This window comes from Sorex fumeus, unplaced genomic scaffold (genome assembly GCF_029834395.1).
Source record: "Sorex fumeus unplaced genomic scaffold, SorFum_2.1 ptg000063l, whole genome shotgun sequence".
Taxonomy (NCBI): Eukaryota; Metazoa; Chordata; class Mammalia; order Eulipotyphla; family Soricidae; genus Sorex; species Sorex fumeus.
Window position 1 is genome coordinate 43599668 of NW_026606120.1, and position 24073 is coordinate 43623740.

The window sequence follows — 24073 nt, forward strand, 5'->3', positions numbered from 1 at the left end:
AAGGGCTGAACTAGTCGACATTCCCACCAACAGTGAAGGAGTGTCCCTTTCTCGCCACATCTGCGCCAGCATCGGTTGCTTTTGTTCTTTTGAATGTGGGATGTGCATCATTATTGTTACAATGTTTCTTAGCATGATACTTTGATACTCTTGATATTTATCTGTTTATTTTTTCTTTGTTTTCTTTGCTGTCTTCTTAAAGATGAAAGTATAAGGTATTTTCTCTACGATCATCTGTCTATTTCTGTCATCTCCAGGAACTCACCCTGATCTTGGTTCTTTTCTTCAGAATGACCCTAAAGGGTCTTTTTCTTCTAAAGTCATGCTTTTGGGGCTGGACAAAGTATGGCAGGTAGGGTGCTTGCCTTATACGCAGCTGACCTGGGTTGGATCCCAACTACCCTGTGTGGTTCCTCGAACCTAACCAGGGGAGATCACTAAGCACAGAGCCAAGAATAAGCCCTGAGCGCTGCCAGGTGTGGCCAAAAAGGTTGTGGGGGGGGGGGGGAAACAAACCAATTATGACTTTTAACTGAGAAGATCACCTAGAGCAAAAACTTTTTGTTGTTGCTGTTGTCTTGTTTTGGGGCCACACCTGGTGGTGCACAGGGCTTACTCTGTTTTCAGGGATCACTCCTTGTAGGCTCTAGGCTCAAGGGACAATATGGGATGCTAGGGATAGAGCCCAGATCAGCCATGTGCAAAGCACTGCCCTATCTGCTGGACTGTCTCTCTGGCCCACCATTTTTTAAGTTAAAAGTTAAAAAAAAAAAATTATGCCTTTGAGTAGTGTTTAGGTGGCCTAGGTTTTGCACTGGCAATATCAGCCGTGTGGGTGGCTCAGTGCTTAGACCCAGTGACATGGTGTAGGGGGCCCACAAGGACCACTCTGACCAATACAGGAAAATCCCATGATGCCAGGAATTAAGACTTGGGGCCTCTGTAGGCCTGACATGTTCTCTAACCTTTTGAGCTGTCTTCCTGTGCCCTGGGCTATCTTTCAGTTTCCAAACCTGCCAGTTAATTCTTGTCCATTGTGGGCTTCTGTTGCATCCAGATTTCTGCTCACTAGTGCACTGCTGGGCACTAGACACGGTTATTGAATTTCTGAAGACTTTTTTTTCCTGTCTTCATCTTCGCAAATTTAGCTGGCAGAAGGGTATTTACCTGATTTAGTCTGGCCCCACCTATGTGAGTTTTTGTTAAGCCATTCTTGCAGTTTAAAATGAAATGACAGAGTAACTATTAAAAGTTGTATTGATCTGAAAGCTTTCATAAGTTTTTTAAGTTTATTTTACTTCATTTTAGCTAATTTCTGGTTTGGGGGCTATACGTGGTGATGTTGAGGGATTATTTCTGGCTCTATGCTCAGGAATTACTCCTGATGATGTTTGGGGGGGGCTGGAGCGATAGTACAGTGGGTAGGGCGTTTGCCTTGCACGCGGCCGACCCGGGTTTGATTCCTCTATCCGTCTCGGAGAGCCCGGCAAGCTACAGAGAGTATCTCGTCCGCATGGCAGAGCCTGGCAAGCTTCCCGTGGCATATTTGATATGCCAAAAAACAGTAACAACAAGTCTCACAATGGAGATGTTACTGGTGCCTGCTTGAGCAAGTCAATGAGCAGCGGGAGGACAGTGCTACAGTGGACAGTGGCTACAGTGCGGTGTTCAGGGGACCACATGGGATACCAGGATTGAACCCAGGTCAGCCACATGCAAGGAAAATAGCCTACCCCCTGCACTGTCATTTCAGTCTCAGTATTTTACATTTATTTTAAATAAGAATAATACCTGACATTAAACATGCATGGAAATAATGCACATTGACTTTTTGACAGAGTTACTTGTGAGAGGGAGGGAAAGAAAGATGTGGAGAAATTACACAGGCTACAATTTCATTTGTGCCTTTCTTCCTTTTTAGATCTTGTAGAGAAATTAAGCCTGGGCCTTATAGATAGTACAGGGTTAAGGCATTCACCTTGCATCTGGATAACCCCAGTTCAATCCAGCACTGCATGGTCTCTCCTGAGTATTGCTGGGAGTGATTCCTGAGTACCACTCAGTAGGTTTGCCTCCTAAACAACCTCCACCCCCCCAAAAAAGGAAATTGAGAGTAAGTTAGGTGAGTATGCAAAAAAATTTTAAAAAAAGAAAAGAAAATGTGTTTGTTTGGGGTCTATACTTGACTGTACTCAGGGCTTTCTCCTGGTTTTGTGCTGAGGGATCACTCCTGGTGATACTGTGGGACCATATGGGATGGCAGGTATTGAATGGTGTTGGCCGTGTGCCAAGCAAGCACCCTACCTGCAAGATAGTCTCATTCAGGGGCTGGAGCAATAGCATAGCGGGTAGGGCATTTGCCTTGCACTTGGCCGACCCAGGTTCAATTCCCAGCAACCCATATGGTCCCCTGAGCACCGTCAGGAGTAATTCCTGAGTGCATGAACCAGGAGTAACTCCTGTGCATCGCTGGGTGTGACCCAAAAAGAAAAAAAAAAGATAGTCTCATTCAGGGCATATGAGAGGGAGAGAGGAAAATTCTCTATGAAGGACATGGAAGGAATACCAATCTTTTGTTAGGGTGCAAGTAACTGAAATGGAGTACGGCAAAAAGGGAAGGGTAGCGGCTTCACCCAGAGCAGAAGGGAGTGTGGGTCACTCCAAGGTGAAGCACACCTACTTCAAAGTTAAATTCTTTTAATTTTTGCTTTTTGAGTCATACCTGGTGATGCTCAGGGGTTACTCCTGGCTCTGCACTCAGGAATTACTGCTGGTAGTGCTTGGGGGACCATTGGGGATGCCAGGAATTGAACCCGGATCAGCTGCGTACAATGCAAATGCCCTACTCTCTGTACTATCGCTCTGGCCCCTCAAAATTAAATTTTCTTATTGCCATACTTTGCACATTTCTAATTGGAAGATCATGTGAGATAATATACTCAAAAGTATTCCATAAAAATATAACAATATCATAGTAAGGCCATAGTTTTCTGTTTCGGGACCACACCTGGCTGTGCTCAGGGCTCATTCCTGGTGCTGCTCAGAAGGCCTTTAGTGGTTCCGGGTATCAAACCCAGGTTGACTTCATGCAAAGGCAAGTGCCATTTTTTTCTGTACTGTCGCTTGAGCCCCAGGTTCTTTCTTGATAACATTAACTTTTCTCCATTCTGACAGTACTTGGTGTGCTGTGAATGAAACCAAACCATTTTATAGGTAATTGTGTATAGAAGTGTGTGTCCTTAGAAATTGTATACTTATTGTATACTTATTTTAATTTTTTGGTTTTGTTTTTTTGGATGGGAGGCCATACCTGGTGATACTAGGGGACTCTTGAATCTGTGCTCGGGGGTTGCTCCCAGTGGTGGTTGTCAGGGGACCATATGTTACCCATGGAATCAAATACAGGGCTGGCTGCAGGTGAGACAAGCACTTTATCTCCTGTATTATATCTGGGTTGATGTTTTTTGTTTTTTTATCATTGTGTGCTAATTTTCAGCAGTTTGCTTTTTTTCCTTTTAACTCAAGTAATACCTGCTACTATCTTTCATGGCATATTCTGTCATTGTTTCTAACTATCTACTCTATAATATGGATAAATCATGATTCATTTCATATGGACAGACTAATTGCCAATAGCTACTGGATTCATAGAAATTGTCCTGGAATGGGCATGTACTGACATGGGCTACTATTTAAATCCAAAAGTGTGTAGGCCGGTGAGGAGTGGTGTTTATATGGTTTAGGACATGTGTTGGGTGACATAGTATCACACATCCCAAGTTCCCATGATCCTTGGTAGTGTGTTAGGTAACACTTTATCAGACATCCCCAGTTCCTATGCTCTAGGGCATGTGTTAGGTGACATTGTATCAGACACCCTGGCTCTGTGTTCTGTGGATATTATAGGTGACATTGTATCAGACACCCCCAGTTTCTGTACCCTAGGGCTTGTGTTAGGTGACGTTGTATCACATACCCCCAGTTTGTGGTCTTGGGTGTGTGTTAGGTGACACTATATCAGACACCCCAGTTTCTGTGCTCTAGGGTGTGTGTTAGGTGACATTGTATCACACACCCCCAGTTTCTGTGCCCTAGGGCGTGTGTTGGGTAACATGGTATCAGACACCCCCGTTTCTGTGCTCTGTGCTCTCGGGTGCTGTTCAGTGACACTGGTCTGTGTCACTGCATAATCCCAGCAGCAGGAGAAATAGCTCTTCCCCAACAGGCTGTGATTAATAAGGAGGCTAAAAAACTTTAAAAAAGATTTTTTTCCATTTATTTAAAAGATACATTTTTGGGTATTCGATCATTGTATAATTGAAACCCAAGCACAAAAATTTGTAAGTCTCCAACTGTACTTCATGATGTCTCACTAATAAAAATTAAAAAAAAAAAAGATACATTTTTGTTACAAAATCTTTTCAGTGAGAAACTGGTATCCTGTTTACAGTAGCAAACTCTCCTTTCATGTGTCATGTGGATATTGACTTTTGTGGGACTTGCCTTTTTCCCTTATTTTATTTCAATTTATTTGTTTTCTTTCCTTTTCCTTTTTTTTCCTTTTTGGGTCACACCCAGCGATGCTCAGGGGTTGTTACTCAGGCTCTGTACCCAGGAATCACTCCTGGAGGTGCTTGAGGGAAAACATATAGGATGCTGCGGATTGAACCCAGGTCGGCCGCAGTGCAAGACAAATGCCCTCTCTGCTGTACTATTATTCCAGCCCCTCAATTTATTATTTTCTTACTGATTTGTGGGATATCTTTATTCTAGCTTCATACTTTGCCTTATATTGCAGGACATTATCATTTCTTTAATAATTAATTAGTTAATTTTGTTTGGAGGCTGTACCCAGCGGGGCACAGGAACGACTCAGTGCCCGTGATGCCCAGGGGACCAGGTGGTACAGAGGATCAAACCTGGGCTGCCTGCGTGCAGTGCACGCACTCCAACCTGTTTTGCTATCTCTCCAACCCTGTTTCTTCTTCTTTTTTTTAAATTACTTTTTAACTGCACTTTTCTTTTTGATTTCTATTTAAAAACTATAAAATCAAGGCTGAAGAAATTGTACTGGGCTAAGATTTATCTAGCATGCAACTGAACCTGGTTTGATCCTCAGCACCACATATGGTTCCCCCAAACTCTTTTGGGAGTGATCCTGGGGCACAGATCCAGGAGTGAGCCCTGAGCACTGCTGAGTATGGTCCCCAAACCAAAAAGCCAAAGCCCATGTTTCTCACAAACATGAATATAGAAATTAAATTTCTATAATCAGCTTGGTTCAATGAATAACGCTATTGAAGTCTGGGCAGAGAGTGCAGAGCTTAAGGTACGTACTTGCCTTCACGTGGCTGACTTGGTTTGATACCTGTCCCCTGAGTCCTACCAAGAGTAACCTCTGATCACAGAGCCACAAGTAAGCTCTGAATATTGCTGAGTATGACCCTAAAACAAAAATCCTATTAAATTTGGTACTGCTTTAATTAATTGGGGAAGACATTATGCATTTCATTAGCATAATTTGTTTAATCTTTTCAGCCTGATATGCCTGTTCTAAAGTTCCATAATTAAAATCATCACCTTATTGTCACATCTCATTTTCTGTCTTCTCTTCCAGTATACTGCTTTCCTAAACACATTATCTGACCTGTTGTAAAGGAGTTCTGATGGAATATGCAGCTGCAAGTAGAAAAATTCAATTGTCTCTTCCGTGTCTTCTGTTTCCAGCAATCCCCAAAGTGAGACTGGAGACAATCTATATTTGCGGAGTCGATGAGATGAGCACCCAGGATATCTTTTCCTATTTTAAGGAATATCCTCCAGCTCACATTGAATGGTTGGACGATACCTCCTGTAAGTAAATCCAAGTTTTCTAGTGAATTTTGTTTTGTTAATGATTTTTAAAGGGTTTTTACCGGGGCTGGAGCGATAGCACAGCGGGTAGGGTGTTTGCCTTGCACACGGCTGACCTGGGTTTGATTCCCAGCATCCCATAGGGTCCCCCGAGCACTGCCAGGAGTAATTCCTGAGTGCATGAGCCAGGAGTAACCTCTGTGTATTGCCAGGTATGACCCAAAAGGCAAAAAAATAAAAATAAATAAAAATAAAGGGTTTTTACCATGGCAGATGGTGATTGAGTTTGACTCAGGTCGCTCTGTGCTCTTGGCCCAGGAGAGAAAAGAAGTTGGTTAGTGATGAGAATCAGAATGTCTTTCCTAGTCTGCCAGATCCTACCCTGGGAGTCTGCCGTCATTTCAGAGCTGACCGGAGGGCTGGCATCTGATTCTTGTGTCCATGAATAAAGCATCTAACACCGAATTTCTTGCCAAAGGAGAGGATCCAGCTGTATCTATAAAAGTTGGGGTTGCATTTTCGGGGCACTAGGCTTTGATTGCAACTTGGCTGCCTCGGTGTCTGAGTCGGAACTAGACAGGAGCCCTCAGACAGACCAGGTTTCTCACCTCTGCTTACTCTCCACTCTTCCTGGAGCTTTTCCTGCTGGCCCTTGCTTTTCCTGCTTGCGCATACACACACATACCTGGGGTTGAACCCAATTTTACCACACATCTGTATTCCCAGTTTCTACTTGTAAATTGTTTGTTTTTTCGACTTATAAGTTGGAAGTGGGGGGCGAGGGCTGCACCCATTGGTGCTTGGGAACTCTGTGGTATTGACAGTCAAGCCTGGGCCTCCCTCTCACAAAGATGTGCTCTAGCCCTTTGAGCTATCTCCTGAGCCCTTCACTTACAATTTAGTTACCGTATTCTTGACTGTATATGTATTTTTAAATATTTTTATTTGAAGCGCCGTGATTTAATATATACATACATACATATATATTTAATTGAATCACAGTGAGATACAGTTATAAAGTTGTTTATGATTGGTTTCAGTCATATAGTGTTCCAACACCTGCCTCTTCACCAGTGTACATTTCCCACCACCAGTGTCCCCAGTTTCCCTTTTGCTTCCCACCTGCCTCTATGGCAGGCATTTTTCTCCTCTCTTTCTCCTTTTTCTCTCCTCTCTCTCTCTCTCAGGGGTGGTGGCCATACCCAACAGTACTGGAGGTTAGTGGCCATACCCAACAGTGCTCAGGATTTACTCTATGCTCAGGAATCACTTGAATCAATTCTGGAAGACTTCGGGACAATATGGGATGCCAGGGATCAAACCTAGGTTTACTGCATGCAAGGCAAGCTTAGTACTTGTACTATCTCTCTGGTCCCAGACTCTCTTTCAGCTTGTCTTGACTACTTTGGTTTTACTTACTGCCAGCTTGCTGACCTTTAAATAATATAGTCAATGTTATAATAACTGGATTTTCCTGTTGCTTGCTTTATAAAAAAATGAAATGAAATTTTAGGGAACCAGAGAGATAGTACAGCAGGTAAGGCTTTTGCCTTGTATGCACCCAACCCAGGTTCAATCCCTGGCATCCCATATGGTCCCCAGAGCCTGCCAAGAGATATTCCTGAGTGCAAAGCCAAGAGTAACCCCTGAGCACCGCTGGGTTTGGCCCCAAGGCAAAACAAGCAAAACAATAACAAAGAATTTATTTCCCCTCTTTCTTCTAATGCTACAGTTTTGCATGACTAGGGGTTGCACACATACCTAGTGGGGAAGTCACCCTCTACATTGTGCTTCTTTCACTTGGTTTGCTTCAGGTATATTTTCAGGGGGCACTGTGTGCTTTTTCTTGTTTTTGTTTAGGGCCACACCCATAGGTGCTCAGGGCTTACTCCTGGCTCTACACTCTGGGATCACTTTTGGCCGGGCTCAGGGGGATCATATGGGATGTCAGGGATTGAACCCAGGTGAGCCGCATGCAAGGCAAGCCCCCTGCATGTTGTACTACCGCTCTGGCCCCTGATTTTGTTGTTGTTATTCTGAAGAGGTGGAGATAGGCAGAGAATGTTTGGAACCTTTGGTTTAAAGGATAATTCAAATTTATCGGACAGTAGTCATCAAGAACTGCTGACATTGCTGTGCCAGGCAGTTTCAATATACGGAATCCCATGGACTATTTTGTCATTATATTGTAAAAATTGGCTTTGAAATGAGACTCCAGCCTAATTTTATCAGTGAGTAAGTTTTCAGTGGGGGTTGGGGGCTTGGAGTGGGGTGGGCACAACCAGTGTTGCTCAAGGGCTTCTCCTGGTGGTGCCAGGGATCCAGCCTGGACCTCGGGCCTGTTGCGCTGCCTCTCCAGCCCTCATGACTTTTCACTACTCTCTTGTGCCACTTTTCCTTTTATTACATGGTTTGTTCATTTATTGAGCCCATCTGCAGCTAGATGATGCCCGAGTGAGAATGATGTACTCGCTGCCCTCAAAAAACTTGCCATTTGGACGCAGTATGACATTTTATTTTACATTTGTGTTAGGTAACGTGGTTTGGCTGGATGAAATGACGGCCACACGAGCCCTTATCAATATGAGCTCCTTGCCAGCCCTGGATAAGATCAGAAGCAGGGATGCCAACGAGGAGAAATCGTCTGAGAAAAGTAAAAAAGGTACTGGTTCACTAAGGAGGGACTCTGGGCTGAGTGTCTTGTTTCACATAGTTGCCCCAGGTCTTCATGCAAAGTGCTCTGTCATCTCCATCTATCTTTGAAATAAGCTTTCATGCTCAGCATCATCTGCAAATCCGAGGTGAAAGTCCATTGTTGGCTTTTAGATGAAATGAGGTGGGATTCTGTTGAAGTTGATCTTATCCCTCACTTTTCAGATAAACAGGAAGATAGTTCAGATGATGAGGAGGCTGAAGAGGGAGAAGTTGAAGAGGAGAACGCCAGTGATGTGGAGGTTAGTGAGAGGGTTGAGCTGTTAGAAAACTGCTACTGTTCTCCTTTCTTAGATTATGTAAGTTGTCTTCCTCTGGTGTTCACAGCACCAGGCTCTTGTTTGTGAGTTCACAAAGTGTGGGTGCAGTGATGCGTGCGTTCAGTGTCCGAGAACCACCCCCTGGTCCTCCCCAGCAGAACAAAGAGATGGGGGACCACAGACTGATGGTGAAAATGGCCCGTTTGATACAGAGCTGCTAACGTACTTATAGAACATCTGAAAGGGTCAGAGGTATATGTGATTGATCCTTTACAGAGGCAATTCTCTGGGGGAGATTAGCTCAGGGAGATACTGTGTCTCCCAGGAACATCTATATTGCTTTTCTTATTCCCTCTAATCATATATATCAAACAATTGAGTCAGAAAATTAAGTCAAACAATCAAACAATTAAGTCTACAATTAAGTTCTTATCAATACTTGCAGTTGTTTGGATAAACACAGTAAGAGATAAAGATCCCAAACTTAGTTCTCTGGGCTCTTAGTTCTCTGAGAGCTAGGAAGGCTTTTACTGTAAATCCCAGAAGTCCTCAGGCCAGTTCAGCTTGTCGTTCCCCAAAGGGTCCTGTCTCTTAAGTCATAACTGCTTGCACCAAGACCATGCATTTATGCTTTCTAGACTGTCCCATTTCAATGCTGGAGTAGCTTTGTCATTTGCCCCAGGCCCATCCCAGTCCCACAATGGGACCTCCCTTTTGGGATGTTAGGAATTACAGCAACTGAAGCCTGAGTCAAGTAATTATGATGGATGCCCAGGAGTAGATATATTTCAGAGTCAGTAAACTCCCAGATATTAGGAGCATAGCATTAACAGTCTTTTTGTGTTTAAGTAAAGAACATTGCTCTGTACTAAAATATGAAAAAGGCTATATATAAGGGAAATAGGAAAGTAGGTACAAATACACAACTCTACAAATACAAAGTCCAGAATTACCAAAAAGTTTTGGCTTATAAGTAACTAAGATTGACTTGGGGAATTGTGACAGTGAGAGGTAAAACACAAAGGAAAGGTTAAAGATAAAATTTCAGGAGATTAAGGATGCTTGCATGAGCACTGTAAGCTTTTCTGGGAGAAGGAAAAGGGGCAGTTCACTGATGAAGCCTAAAACACTTAGGGTTAATATCCAGCAGTGTTAGGTTTATAGAGCTGTGATGAGTGATCCATGTCGGGATCTTAGAATAGTGTGCAGACTGTTGTGTAAAAGAGAACCATTTCATTCAGAAATATTAGTTATTAAGATTAAGGAAAAGCAGGCATTGGCATGTTTCCGAATGACTTATTGTGGGAAATATTAAATAATTTAAAAGCGACTTGAGTGCTGACTAAATATAGATTCTCATGCCAGAGTGTCAGGCCAAACTCTCTTGGAGCCTCTATTCTAGTGGGAGAGAGAAACATGGACACAGATGGGAGTCCTGGAAGATAATGTTTGGAGGAGGTGAGTGCTCCCAGGGAAAGTGAAGGGTCAGCGGTAGAGCCTGGGAGAACCCTGCAGAACCCTGGCTAAGAGCTTCTGTACAGAACTAGGATTATCACGGGAAGCTGTGATGCTGATGAGTGTTATCAGAGGTTCAATACTTTCTTAACAGTACCTGCTACTGAAAAAAACAAGAAAAAGACTTTAAAATAATGACCGTGCTCTTTTTTTCTTAAGTTGGACACATTGTCTCAGGTAGAAGAGGAGTCTCTGCTAAGAAATGATCTTCGTCCAGCTAACAAACTTGCTAAAGGAAATAGGCTATTCATGAGATTTGCTACAAAAGGTAACGTTTGTTTACATATATATTTTTAATTTTTAAAATTTTGTTGTTAGAAAGTTGTTCACAATAATCCATTACATTTCATATTTGAACCATTGCACCTTCCCACCACCATATTTCAAATGTTTCCACCCCAAATTCCAAACCGTGCCCCCCCAAAACAGAACCACGACAATTAATTTTGTATTGCTTGTTATGAATAATCTGCTAAAAATGGTCCAGTGAAGTTTCCTTTGAGGAAATGTGTGAAGATTGTTGTATTTCATCCTGGAGCCATTAAGCCCTTGTATAAGAGATTGCTAACATGTTTGTTAAACCTCATCAAATGTTGTGTGCTACTCTTGGTACATCAGTGGTGTAGTGTGTGTTTTCAAAAGGCCAGTGGCACTCTGTCTCTCTTGCCGCCCACTTTCGGTGGTCTCGGGCCGCTTTCCTCACCCTGGGGAGGCCGCTGGTGAGGTCGGTGAAGGAAGGAACGAGGGCCAGGCCGGTCGGTATTGATTGTAGTTTATTCCAGTCTTCACTCCCCTTCCGCTTCTCTCTCTCAAGCCTGAGTCCCTCTCACTTCTGACTCTGCCCTCTGGAGCCCGAGCCCTCCGATCTTACAGTCTTAGTTTATATAGCAATCATGTAGGGTGGTGATACAAAGGAGGATTGAACATTAACAGATCAACAAAGAGAGGTAAAACCACTTCTCCAGGAGATTATCTCAAGGATAAAATCTCAGCTAAAGAGATTACTCCAGATTACTAAGAGAGCCTCTCAAGGATGGGATCCCAACAAGGGTATGTTCTTTCCTCAGCTGGTAATCCAGTTAAATAGTTGTAGTAAATCTACTTCTAATATTTCAATAGCAATGTCATTCTGTATGAGCACAGTAAGAGATAAATTTACAGTTTGGTTCTTCCTGAGGACATCTCACTTTATGTATAATATATATATATATATATATATATATATATATATATATGTAGACCACAGCCCTCAGGCCAGGTTAGTCTTCCTAACCCCAGCAGGGTCCTAGTCTCATTGTTAGTTTTGGATCATGACAGCATTTGTCCATGATCAGGCCCTCAACTTATAGTTGAGTATCGTGATGCTTTGGCCTGGCTCATTTCAATGCCAGGGTAGCTCACAACTTGCCCTGGGTCCATTCAGTCCTTTGTTGGGACCCTGTTTTTGGGGTGCTAGGAACTAAGGGCAACTGAGTCAAGAAAGCAGGTGCCCAGGAGTAAATATAATTTGGAGTCAATCAACTCCCAAATTACAAAGCACAAAATTAACTGCCTTCCTGTGCCCATACAGAAAGGACATTGCTTTAAGGTAAACTATGCAAAAGACATAACTTACAATACAAGTTCCCGTGTCCTTAAAAGGATCTGATCTTACAGAATCTGATTAAGGAAAAAGGTGATTGACTGGCTGGGAGGAGAGCACAGAGAAGAGTCTACAGATAAACAGAGGAATGGGAGTGACTCGGGAGCACTGTGATGGGTGTAACCCGATAAACCTAAGTTCCCAGTGGCAAGGGAGAAAGGACAAACCAATGTTATCCTACAGTGTAGAGTATGAGAGGTCACAAATACAGCCATGCGCTCCAGGAATTCTAAAATTTAGAATATGATTATTTAGCAGATTCACTCATGAGTGAGGCTTGTCTGAGCCTGTGGAGAGCAGCTGTGAGCAAGGTGGAGATTGAGTTCTGGAGGTTTTTGGCTGCAGGGTCTCTGTTTGGCAGGGAGGGAAACTCACCCACCTGCCTCCAAGTTGCTCCGGTTAAGACAGCCTGGCACGGTTCTGGAAGCACCTCTGCAGTGTATGGTTTTTAATTTAACCGTTCATTTATACCTTCCAAGTGGTGCTCAAGGAACCAGGGGCCACTACTGATGATAATAGGCCAACCAGGCTGTGTGACTTTCATGTTGGATTAGAGTGATTAATGATTGACACCCTTCTGTTTTGAATTGTGAGTTAGATGGAATAATCTCAAAGTCCTTTCAAACTTGAATATTCTGTGCTTATGAAATGGCAATTTCATGTCTGAGTTTTGGATGATCTGACTTTGAAAGTCAGCATTAGCCTTTGGTGTACTTTTAAATTTCCAGCTAAAGTTGCTTTCTGTTCAAGCTGGTTTACCCCATGTGCTTTTTCAACCAGTTTATCATTTAAACTGAATGCTGGTTTTGGTGAGGAATTTGTGCCACATCCAGCAGCGCTCAGGGTGCCAAGGATCTAACCAGGGTTGGCTGCATGTTGGGCAGGCGCATGACCTCTTGGACTTTTTCTCCCGTCCAGTGAGCCGAAAACTTTTTAAAATTTTATTTTTCGTACTTATTGCTGTGGTAACCTCCTCAACATTGTTGATAACATTATTCAGCTCTTAATTACCTAAGGACTTTAAGTTAAAAGGCTTATTGTACACAGTTTTTCAGTGTGCATCACATACTTACAGGTTTTTTTTAATCACTGAGAATTAATTGGAGGTGACAGTCCTGTATTTCAATGTGCTTCTGAAAAACAAGGAATTTGTCTTATATACAATAATTGTCAAAATCAGGAAATTCAACATTAATAGAATACTATTACCTAACCCATATTGCATGCTTATAGTTCTTCAGTTATTCCAGTAATTTACCCACACTATTACATTAAACTAGCTGGCACACACAGCACAAGTGAGTGTATATTCATGGTGATCACTGTTATCAAATTTTTGTGACTCTTTTTGACTTCTTCTCCCACTAATCTAGGACTGAGTGGTTACATATGACTTGTCTGTTTAGTCTTTTTTAGTCTCCTTAAATCTGGAATTAGGCTTCTGCTTTGATTTCTGTGACTGAGGCATTTTTAAACATTGTTGGCTTCGTATTTTACAAACTGCCCCTTTGTTTGGGTTTACCTCCTACTAATGAAATTTCTTTTTTAGGGGAGGGATTTTTTGTTTGATTTTTTTGTTTGTTTGGAGCAATGCTCAAGGTTACTCCTGGCTCTGCACTGCTCCTGGTGGTGTTCAGGGGACCGTATGGGATGTTGGAGATTGAACCAGGGTCAGGTCAGCCTTGTGCTTGCGAGGCAAGTGCCCTACCCACTGTACCATCTCTCCCACCCCTACTGATTTATATTTGGATTGTTTAGGCACTAACAAACATAAGTGGTGTGTCCTTTTCAGTGTATCCTGTTAAGAAGCTCGGCTCACTCTTCAAGCCCATGTTCTCCCTTGAATGTGCATCTTGCTTGCGTGTCTGCCTCTTTGCTTGCTAGCTTTCACTCTGGAAAAAGCCATGTTCTCTCATAAATACATACTTCTCTCTCCCTCCTCCCCTCACATCTTTCTGAATAAGTTTCGGTAAGAACTATCTTGCTTCACCAAAAAAAAAAGAAGAAGTTCACGCTAATTGTACTATTCCTTGGGATGTTGGTTTATCACTTGGTTATGATAATGAGTGCTAAGTTTCCCCACTGTAAGGTTATTACTACTTCTTCATTTGCAATTTTAAAAAATTGGACATACTGTGAGATTATGTAAATAGCCTGTTGCTCATCATATTTTTGATATTAACTTTTCCAGCCATTGCTGGTGTTATTGACTCCATAATTTCTTCATCAGCTGACAGTCTGCTTTCAGGAAGAGTCTTTTCCCTTTACCCACTTATTTTTGTACTTGATCATGTTTTTCTTTTTTTTCTTTTCTTTTGGTTTTTGGGCCACACCTGGCAGTGCAGAGGGGTTACTTCTGACTCATGCACTCAGGAATTACTCCTCCTGACAGTGCTCGGGAGACCATATGGGATGCTGGGAATTGAACCCGGGTCGGCCTCATGCAAGGCCTCCTGCTGTGCTATTGCTCCAATTCCAATTTGTGGCATTTTAATGTAACAAATCAGATCTTTTCTATATTTACTCATTTGAGTGACAATTTGAGTACATTTTAAATACATGGAACCATGCTACTCTCTTTAAGCTCCTTTGAGGAATATCAAAATAAACTGGAAGAACTGGTTAACCAGTCTGTGATATTATGAAAGAACATTAATAGTCTTTCTTGGAATTTTATTGGAATGTTATTCAAAAATGAGTATCATGTTTCAGAGCTCAGCGAAACCACCCTGTCTAGAAATCCTTTTTGATTTCTGAAACCTGTAATGATGGAAGCTTTGGTGCTTGTTAGAACTTTTTGTTATCTGTTCTTTCTTTATTTTTTGATTTTTGGCCCACATCTGGTAACGCTCAGGGATTATTCCTGATTCCTCTTAGGTTTCACACCTGGTGGGACTTGGGGGACCATATGGGATGCCAGGGGTCTAACCTGGGTTGGCTGCGTGCAAGGCAAGTGCCCTACCGGCTGTACTACCTGTTCTCCCTCTGTTGTTTGTTTGTTTGTTTGAAGTATGAAGTCAGCTTCTTCAGAGCAGCTTGATCTCATTCCTCTCTACTTGGCCTCACCTCTCCCCACTGCTCTGCTTCACAGGCTTGCGGGTTGAATGCTTATAATGCAGCTGTCTCGTTCGCTGGCTGATGGGGCTGATGTGATTCTCACTATGGAAAACACTTGACCTAATTTTCGTTTTTACAAACCACTAATGTTGTCTTCACACCCACAGGAAATCCTTGATAATGGTTGTAATTAATTTTTAGATGACAAAAAGGAGCTTGGAGCAGCCAGAAGAAGTCAGTATTACATGAAATATGGGAATCCCAATTACGGAGGCATGAAAGGAATTCTTAGTAATTCTTGGTAAGTCCAAACCCTTCAAATGCAATAATTTATTGTGTGCTTAAGCTTCTGGTCATCCTTCAGTTGGTATTTTGCCTTGGAATATCAGCACCATTTTTCAACTTGAAGGAAGACAAGAAGAAAGAATTCAGGATTCTGAACTGTGGTAAATGGAGGGCGAGGCTGAGTTTCACTTTCATGTAGAACATCTCTGTTTTGGCACCTGCCATTAAGTCAGTGTGTAATTGAGATTAATGGGTGGACTCCCTGTTGTTTTTGATTGTGTGCTTATTTTGGCAATGTTTCAGGAAGCGAAGATATCATTCCCGTCGCATTCAGCGGGATGTGATCAAGAAGAGAGCCCTGATTGGGGATGATGTTGGCTTGACGTCCTATAAACACCGACATTCCGGTAGTTGCCTGCTCAGCTCTTGGGTAGACACATGTTTGGCTCCCGAAATCATATTTTTATGCTTAATACAGTCTTTTAAGGTTCCAAACTTTATCATCCTCTCTTCCTTGCCCTCACCCTCTGCCAACATATAGGAAAGTAAGTCAAGTCACAGTTAATTTTAAATTGCCCATGCAAAGAGGTCAAATGATTTTATAAAAGCTATTCTAACCCCAAAAGTGAAATGTGAAATAAAGAAAAGTAAAATAAGACTTTTCTTAGTAAAATAAGACTTTTCTTAGGAGTCTTGTTTTTCTACTAGTAATGTCAGAAGCTGCATGACAAAACTTTTTTACATTATTTGATTTTAATGAGCTGATTTTATTGTTCCTTTGTCTGATAATGAAAGTGGCTGCTCTGTCTACTGTTTATGCTTGTTGGCTTGTGCACATAATGCTTCAAAAAGTGGGGTATCGTGACTTGGTTTCATCTTTTCCCTCTTTCTTCTCCTCCCTTACCTTCCCCTCTTAAACTCTCCTCTCAGTTTCCCTCCCTTTTCTTCTAATTATGTTGTGTAAAGATTTATTGTTAATTTGACTCTGATCTGTGGAATCTTCTCCATGCTTTGTAGAACTAGCCCAGTAGTATACAAAAAAATGGGATAATATGCATACCTATCTCTCAGTGTAACAGGAGTACAGAAAAGTGAACTCTGCAGCTTTTATTTATGTTCAGAATGGTTATTTGAAATCTCCATCTTAAAATGCCATATGATCTGTCACAGTTATACTTTTTCCAATTTGTTACTATATTTTTATCATATACTCTTTATAATCATATTAAAAAGCAAATTTTACCTGATTCTAGCCCTCTGATACAGACTTCTCATATTTTGTTTCTTTTCATAAAAAGTATATTTAATATGAACTTATACTTTATATTCTGCTTCTTTCATTTAGCATAAGCATTTTGGGGGTGAACTTAAAGTTGCAGCCGAGTTCTATTATTCATGGTTATGCTTTATAAAGTCACCATGGACATTGATGTTACGCATATGACCAGAGCTCTTCTGGTCCCATTTTATGCCCCCACCCTTCTTTTTTCTGGCCACAACCAGCAGTGCTCAGGGGCCACTCCCCATCACACTTAGCAGAACTGTGTGGTATTGGGGGTGGAACCTGGAGTTCCCGCATGCAAAGCATGAGCTTCAGCTCTTTGAGCCGATTCCCTGACCTTGGTACAATTTTCTTAAGTTGATCAGTATATCACTTTGTTTGATGTGTGTTTCTGTTTAAAGATACCTTATTTTACACATTGATTCATTAACACTGGACTCTGGGCCAACAGCACTGTAACTCATGCCTGAATAAAGCTTATCTAACAAACTTTGCACTACTCTTGAGAGCCATCTTAAACACTGAAATTACCAACAAAAGCCATAAAACTGGAAAACATGGCACTCAACAGACTGCAAAAATGACACTTGTTTACGGTATGAGCCGAAACAAGAAGGCAGTGTCACCCGGTTCGGCCTCAGCTAAGATTATGCATGTCTGATTTAGATTTTGTTGCTGCTCTGCGCATGTCCACAAAGGACCATAAAAGTGCTGTGAGGATTGAATCTGGAGTTGCCAGTAAATTTGGCAGAGTTTTAAGTCTAGATGCTGAATAATGCTGATCAGCTGTATTGTAGGTAGCTTTAAAATGCTCCATCGGGTCGATAGATCATACCTGGCCATTCTCCTGTGACTGGTATCAGAATGGCAAGCAGATTGGGACTCTCTTGGATAAAGATTCTTATAAGATCTCAGGCATGGGACGAAAGGTCATAGAATAGAATACTCATACTTGTTAGTTGTAATGCTTTTCTAATGTTATTTGGTTAAATTCCTTAGGTCTAGTGAATGTTCCCGAGGAACCCATTGAGGAGGAGGAGGAGGAGGAGGTGGAGGAGGAAGAGGAAGACCAGGACATGGACGCTGATGACAGGGTGGTGGTAGAGTACCATGAGGAGCTCCCGGTGCCCAAGCAGCCCCGGGAGCGGAGTGCCTCGAGGAGGTCCAGTGCCAGCAGCTCGGACTCTGATGAAATGGACTATGATTTAGAACTGAAAATGATTTCCACTCCTTCCCCAAAGAAAAGCATGAAAATGACAATGTATGCTGATGAAGTGGAATCTCAGTTGAAAAGTATTAGGTAAAAGAAAAAAAAATCTTTAAAAAATATTAAGACTTTTGGGCCATACCCGGTGATGCTAAGGGCTTATGCCCAGTGGTGCTTGGGAGACCATATGGTGCCGGGATTGACCCTGGGTTGGCTGCTTTCAGAGCAAACGCCCAACCTGCAGTACTCTCTCCAGTGCTGGTAAAAAGCTTTCTTAACAGTTAATTTTTTTTTAAAGTGCTCCTGATTTCCTCTTGATTTCTTTTTTTTGCTTTTTTTTTTTTTGCTTTTGGGTCACACCTGGCAATGCACAGGGGTTACTCCTGGCTCTGCACTCAGGAATTACTCCTGGCGGTGCTCAGGGGACCATATGGGATGCTGGGAATTGAACCCGGGTCAGCCGCGTGCAAGGCAAACGCCCTACCCGCTGTGCTATCACTCCAGCCACGTCCTTTTGATTTCTTAATTGAATTATTTTTTAATATACTTTTGGTGACAGATGACAATAGTGTTGACATTTATAGTCTTGTGTAAAAGTCACTGTACTCATACGAGAGTGTGCCAGGCCCTCCTCTGTGCTTCCATCAACTTCTGTTTGCTTCATCTTCATTTATTAACTTTGCAATCACTTTTTAAAATTTTTTATTGCATCACAACAGTTACAGAGTTGCTCGTGCTTGGGTTTCAGTCATAGAGTTCCAATACCTATCCTTTCACTGGTGTGCATTTCCCATCACCAGTGTCCCCAGTTTCCTTCCCACTCCCACCCCCAGTGTCCCTAATTTCCCTCCTGTTCCCCACCCCCCCTCCCCCACCCCTGCCCCAACCTGCCTCTGTGGCAGGCATTTTTCTTTCTCTCTTTCCCTTTCTTTCTGGGAATTACTGTGTGCAGTACAGGTACAGGTACTGACCGGTCATCCTGTATATCCCTTAACCTACTTGGAGTACTCAGTTCTTATCCAGAGTGATCATTTCCAACTATCATCTTTGCAATTATTTTTATCTGTTCTGATTGTAGTCCGTTTAAGAATTTGAATAAAAAATGCCTGATTTTTTCACGTAAGTATGCAAAAAAGCCATCCTTAAAATAACTACAGATAATGTGAAGAGTGAAAAATCAGCTATTATCTTACCCTTTTTTTCTTGTTTGTGTTTTGGATCACACCTGGGGGTGCTTAGGATTTAGTCCTGGCCTTGTGTTCAGGGCTCACTCCTGGCAGCACTCTGCCGTGTGGGATGCCAGGGAACAAACCTGGGTTGACTTGTGTACAAGCGAGCACCCAGCCCACTGTACTCTCTCTCTGGTCCTGTCTTACTCTTTTCTAAGTCAGCAACTTTTAGCAGTTGGGTAATAGGCTTCCAGCTGATTTTATGAGCATATCAAGCACATACACAAATTATAGATGTACTTGTTTAAAATGAAATTTGCTGGAGGCTGGTGAGATAGTACTGCGAGAGTGGGTTGCCCTGCACACATCTCACTTGGGTTCAATCTCCAGTGCTCTGTATGTGCCCCCAAACCTACTAGGAGTAATCCCTGAGCACAGAGCGAAAGTAAACCTTGAGTACCATGGTTGTGGCCCCAGGCCTCGCACTAGGTATGCTCTTTTGGGGGACACAATCTCCCAGGTGGTGCTCAGGGCCTGGGGTACTGTTCCCAGCGATACTTGGCCTGGAGGCTGGGTGCTCTAGCCCAGTGCTGCAGTTCTGCTCGGAGTCAGTGGAGTGAGGGCACCAGGCACTGCTGCCGATGAAGCTCGGGAATCCTTTTCCAGCATGCACTGCAGCCCTTGGATCCTTCTCCCTGACTTGAGTTACCCCATTTAGATTATTTTACAAGATGTTTTTTCCATTTAATAGATTGTAAACACGTGCTGTTCTTTCAACTATAATATTGTTCATTGTTTGGAAATACTGCGATTTAGTCAAATGATCTCTTAACAGGGCTTTTCTATTTGGGTTGGGTTTTATTTATTTATTTTTTAATTGTTGCACCAAGTATATAATTCCTTGAGACCCTGAAATAGTATGCATGTTTTAAAATGTGGTAAGCTAGATTTCCTTTCCTTCTGGAAAGGTTTTACTCTCACTACTCCCTGTTACCTGCATTCTCATCAACCTTAGGTATTATCACTCTCAGTTTCAGCTAGTGTCGTGCAGAATAATCGAGTTCTTCCAATGCACATCTCTTTTCTGGCTAAGTAGATTCCTGAGGATAGAGCATATATACACATCTTAAAGGATTGGAATCTAGGTGTATTTTTTCTAAGTGTTCTTGATGATCTGGATAAAGAGAAAAGTACAGCTTTGTTTTCTGGAGATGTTTCTGGTGGGAAATCCAGTCAGAATAATTCTTGTTCCTAGCCAGGTAGGTATCCCATTGGCAGAGAAGTCCACCCATTTGAAAAAGACTATTAGGCAGGGGACATAGCTCCATGAGAGAGTGTGTGTCTTACGACTCTGGGTTCTAGCCCTGGCACTGAAAAGACAAATTTATACAATAGACTTCATTGCGTCTGATGACAACCAACTCACAGCTTTGGTGGGCAGAGCCTTTGCAGGTCTCTTCTTACCCTTTATCCTGGAAGAAAGATCCTCTGGCCACTGTGGTCATTCACAGACAGCTATGGATGGGGACACCCTACAGGAACCTGCAAGTCCTCACTGGTCTCGCTGACCTCAGTGCACGTTACTAACGGTTTCCCCTCTTCCCTCACACACTTGTTTAAAAGGAACTCCATGAGGGCAGATACCCTTTCTACAAGCAATATCAAAAACCGAATTGGAAACAAATTACCCACTGAGAAGTTTGCTGACGTCCGACATCTGTTAGATGAAAAACGTCAGCACACGCGCCCACGGCAGCCAGGCAGCAGCACCAAGTCAGGTATTGCCATTCAGGTGTTTCTTTCGTGTGGCAGGGATGGGTTCTTGGGTAAAATGTTGTAGTCTCTGGACTGGTTCAGTTGTTCTGGTTGGCCTTCTCTAAATTTGGGGGTAGGCACTGAAACTTTTGGAATGTGAAAAACAGTCACACTTTTGTTAACAGTAAATATCAGTATTGGTGTTTCAAACAATTATTTTACTCTGTATGTTATTGTTATATTTTATATGTAAAGATAGCAGGGACACCAGTCTGATTTAGCTGGATTGTTGTGTGAATATTTACAAGCTCAGACTATGGGCTGGAGAGATAGTATAGCAGATAAGGTGTTTAACTTGCATGCAGCAGACCCCAGGTCCAATCCCCAGCATCCCATATGGTCCCCAGAGTCCCGCCAGGATTAATTCGTGAATGCAGAGCCAGGAGTAACCCCTGAGCACTACCAGGTGTGACACCCCCCCCCCAAAAAAAAAAGATAAGACAGTTGGTTTTCCCTCAGAACTCACTTTCTGGTACAATCAGTTAAGGTGTTTTCTTTTGAGAACCCCTCCATCTTCATTTTACTAGTGGAATTCAGACTGGTCACCAAAGCCAAAGGCAGAGGCCTGATTTTTGTCAGGCCCTGAGCCCTCCCATGGGGAGGTGAGGCCCCAGGTCCCCGTAGAGCTCAGGTCCAAAGCACACAGCTTCTTCGGTCATAGCGGAACACTTTCTCTCCTTTTTTCTAGATATACGCCAGCGGTTAGGAAAAAGACCGTATTCTCCAGAAAAGTCTTCTGGCAGTGACTCAGTGGTTCGGAGAGAGGCCTTCTCAGATGTGCACAGCAGGCTCGGCACGCCCAGGCAGGACATCAAAGGCCTCTACTCTGACACCCGGGAGAAGAAATCAGGTGGGTAACAGAGACCTGATCAGGTGGGGAACAGGTGAGATCAGAGGACAGTGAGTGAAGAAGCACAGAAGTTGTTTCTTGGTAGAAGGCAGGAAAATAGCACATGTCAAAAATAAATTAATTTCTATTCCTTTATCCTCATCATCGTCATGACAGTAGCATTATGGAGAAGTTAGAAAATAGAAAAGACCTCACCCTCGCTTCTTTCTGCTTAGTACAGAGGACTTTTTCTTGTATGTATACTGTTTTCTATTCTTTGTCCATATATATCCAGCTTCTTTTTTCTATACAGCTTATTTCTACATCATTACCTTTTTAAATAAAATGTTTAACAGTCCTATAAAATCCTAAGTACATGGTTCTCTATTCTTAGATAGTAATAAAATGTATTTCAGATGTGAGTGGTTATTGGGCAGAAGCTGCAGAAGTTCACAGCGTGGCAAGCCAGGGTTTGCAGCACGGGCGCTGGTGGAGGCAGGGGCATGGAGCAGGCAGGGGCCGCTGGAGGACAAAGTCACCTGGGTGATCTTTGTGTGGTGGGAACATGACCCCAAGCTGACTAGACCCTGCAATCTGTAAGCAGGGGCCAGGTGCCCTGCATGACCAACTTGTTTCTCAACCCCAGACACCTTGCTTGAGATACCTTCTCTCTTCCAAACAGGTAGTTTATGGACTCGCTTAGGATCTGCACCCATGACCAAAGAAAAAGGCACGAAGAAAGTGGAACACAGGGCACCTGGCACCGAGGAAGACGACTCAGAGCTGCAAAGGGCATGGGGGGCTCTGATTAAGGAGAAAGAACAGTCTCGCCAAAAGAAGAGCCGGTTAGATAACTTACCATCTCTCCAGATTGAAGTTAGTCGGGAAAGCAGCTCTGGCTCCGAGGCAGAGTCCTGATGCCCGGGGCTCTGGTGGCAGCGGCCCCCCGCCCCCTAGCCTGACATTCTGGCGCACAGGGTGGGGCGCGCAGTAGGGACTCCCCCTGCGGGACTCAGCGCCCCTCTGCTGTATCGTGCAGGCACCCTCAGCTCTTGCTGCCTCAGCAAGACATCTTAAGAATGTGATGTGTTTTGAAGGGCATCTATTATCTATCTATTGCTGCAGAGTTAAGATTTCCGGGCCCTCAATCCTTTCCCCCAGCACCCCACAAGCTTTTACCCTTTGAGGCAAAGGGCAGCCCTCCAGATTTTATAGAGGTTTTTCTTAATATTTTAAACATTGTGTCTTTTAAAAGAAATGTTTTACACAGTTCATCCAAAGAGCAGAGAACTGAACTTCTCACTATTGCCTTGGCCCTGACAGCTGTTCCCAGCACCCCTTTCCCAAGAAAAGTCAATTCCCAGGTGCTTATTGGACAGCCTTCGAGGGGGAAGATGAGGGAAGCTGCCAGCTCACCCTTCCAGGGCCCTAGTGTGGGGGCCGGTGCTCCTGGACCCGACTTCCGAGGCGCTCCAGTGCGGCCCAGGTAGACGCCAACACAGCGGCGAGCACGTCCCTTCCTCCTGGGGACCGCGTGGCGGGCCTGTCAGCTCTCAGCTCCAAGTGAAGATCAAGTTCAGTGCGGTGGGATTTTTAGGAACATAAACAAACTGTGACTTCTGGAATTTGGGGTGGATTTTTATGCTAGGGGTGGGGTCATTGGGTTAATGTTGAACAATTTTTAAGTCTGTATTATGTTTTAAAATATTAATGATTTAAAAGTTTAAATTTTTAATTTTTATATGTGAAAGTACTTCTTTTGGCTATAAGGGAAGCTCAAGTGGTGTCTTCTTATGTGCTGTTAAATATATATTATATACTTTGGAAGAAGGCAAAGAGCGGAGTCTCACTGTTTTTTAAATGACCCTAATTACAGTCTGTTGTACATAGAATTCGACTTGCGTCCTGGCCACCCTAGGGAAGAATTCATCCTTCAGCGATGGATTCCTGTTGCTTATTATCACTTTAGAAGTGATGTGTTTTTATTTATTCCTTTGTCTCCCAGTTCTGGCACTCGAGGTCATCCACAAAACTGTCAGATAAGAACAGACATTTCGTTCATTGTTTTGCAATATCTTCTGACTGACCATGAAAAAGGTGGCAGGTTTTTTGTTTCTTTGTTTTTTGTCTTCTTGTGTGATTTTTGTTTTGAAATACTTAATGGTTAGTTTCTCTGTAGGCTTAAAACTTTATTCGTGTATTACTTCAGTTCTCTGGCACTCAGAGGTTCAAGATCCTACACCATGTCTGTTTTTCAATGTCAGCTCGCTGGTGGCAGGAAGGGCCGTGAGGCCCCGAGCTCAACCCTGTGATCCCTCATGTGTGGGGAGCTGGCTTCTCCCTCCCTGCCCAAAGACGGGAACTGGAGACCATATACCTTTCCCCTTCCTAATAGGGCTGTGGGAAAGACGGTTTTGGTTTCTGTGCCAATTGAGACCAGAGGTTTC

General features: G+C 43.0%; 1 protein-coding gene across 2 annotated transcripts in view; it reads left to right on the plus strand.

The window, feature by feature from the left end:
* The window catches only part of NCBP3 (nuclear cap binding subunit 3), a 38398-nt gene extending 14570 nt beyond the window's left edge, over nucleotides 1-23828 (plus strand). Inside the window, exons 4-14 of one of the 2 annotated variants that reach the window (XR_008794231.1) lie at nucleotides 5728-5853; nucleotides 8387-8515; nucleotides 8731-8807; nucleotides 10500-10608; nucleotides 15241-15340; nucleotides 15628-15731; nucleotides 17606-17906; nucleotides 20606-20760; nucleotides 21486-21647; nucleotides 21804-21880; nucleotides 22309-22423. Coding sequence is in view for 1 of the 2 variants with exons in the window: in XM_056126954.1 (XP_055982929.1) it covers nucleotides 5728-5853; nucleotides 8387-8515; nucleotides 8731-8807; nucleotides 10500-10608; nucleotides 15241-15340; nucleotides 15628-15731; nucleotides 17606-17906; nucleotides 20606-20760; nucleotides 21486-21647; nucleotides 22309-22471; nucleotides 22950-23058 (1535 nt within the window). In the remaining variant the exon portion in view is untranslated. Of the gene's footprint in view, nucleotides 1-5727; nucleotides 5854-8386; nucleotides 8516-8730; nucleotides 8808-10499; nucleotides 10609-15240; nucleotides 15341-15627; nucleotides 15732-17605; nucleotides 17907-20605; nucleotides 20761-21485; nucleotides 21648-21803; nucleotides 21881-22308; nucleotides 22472-22949 lie in introns of those variants that run through there. The other variant, XM_056126954.1, reaches the window with a different exon arrangement.
* Nucleotides 23829-24073: the final 245 nt, after the last annotated feature.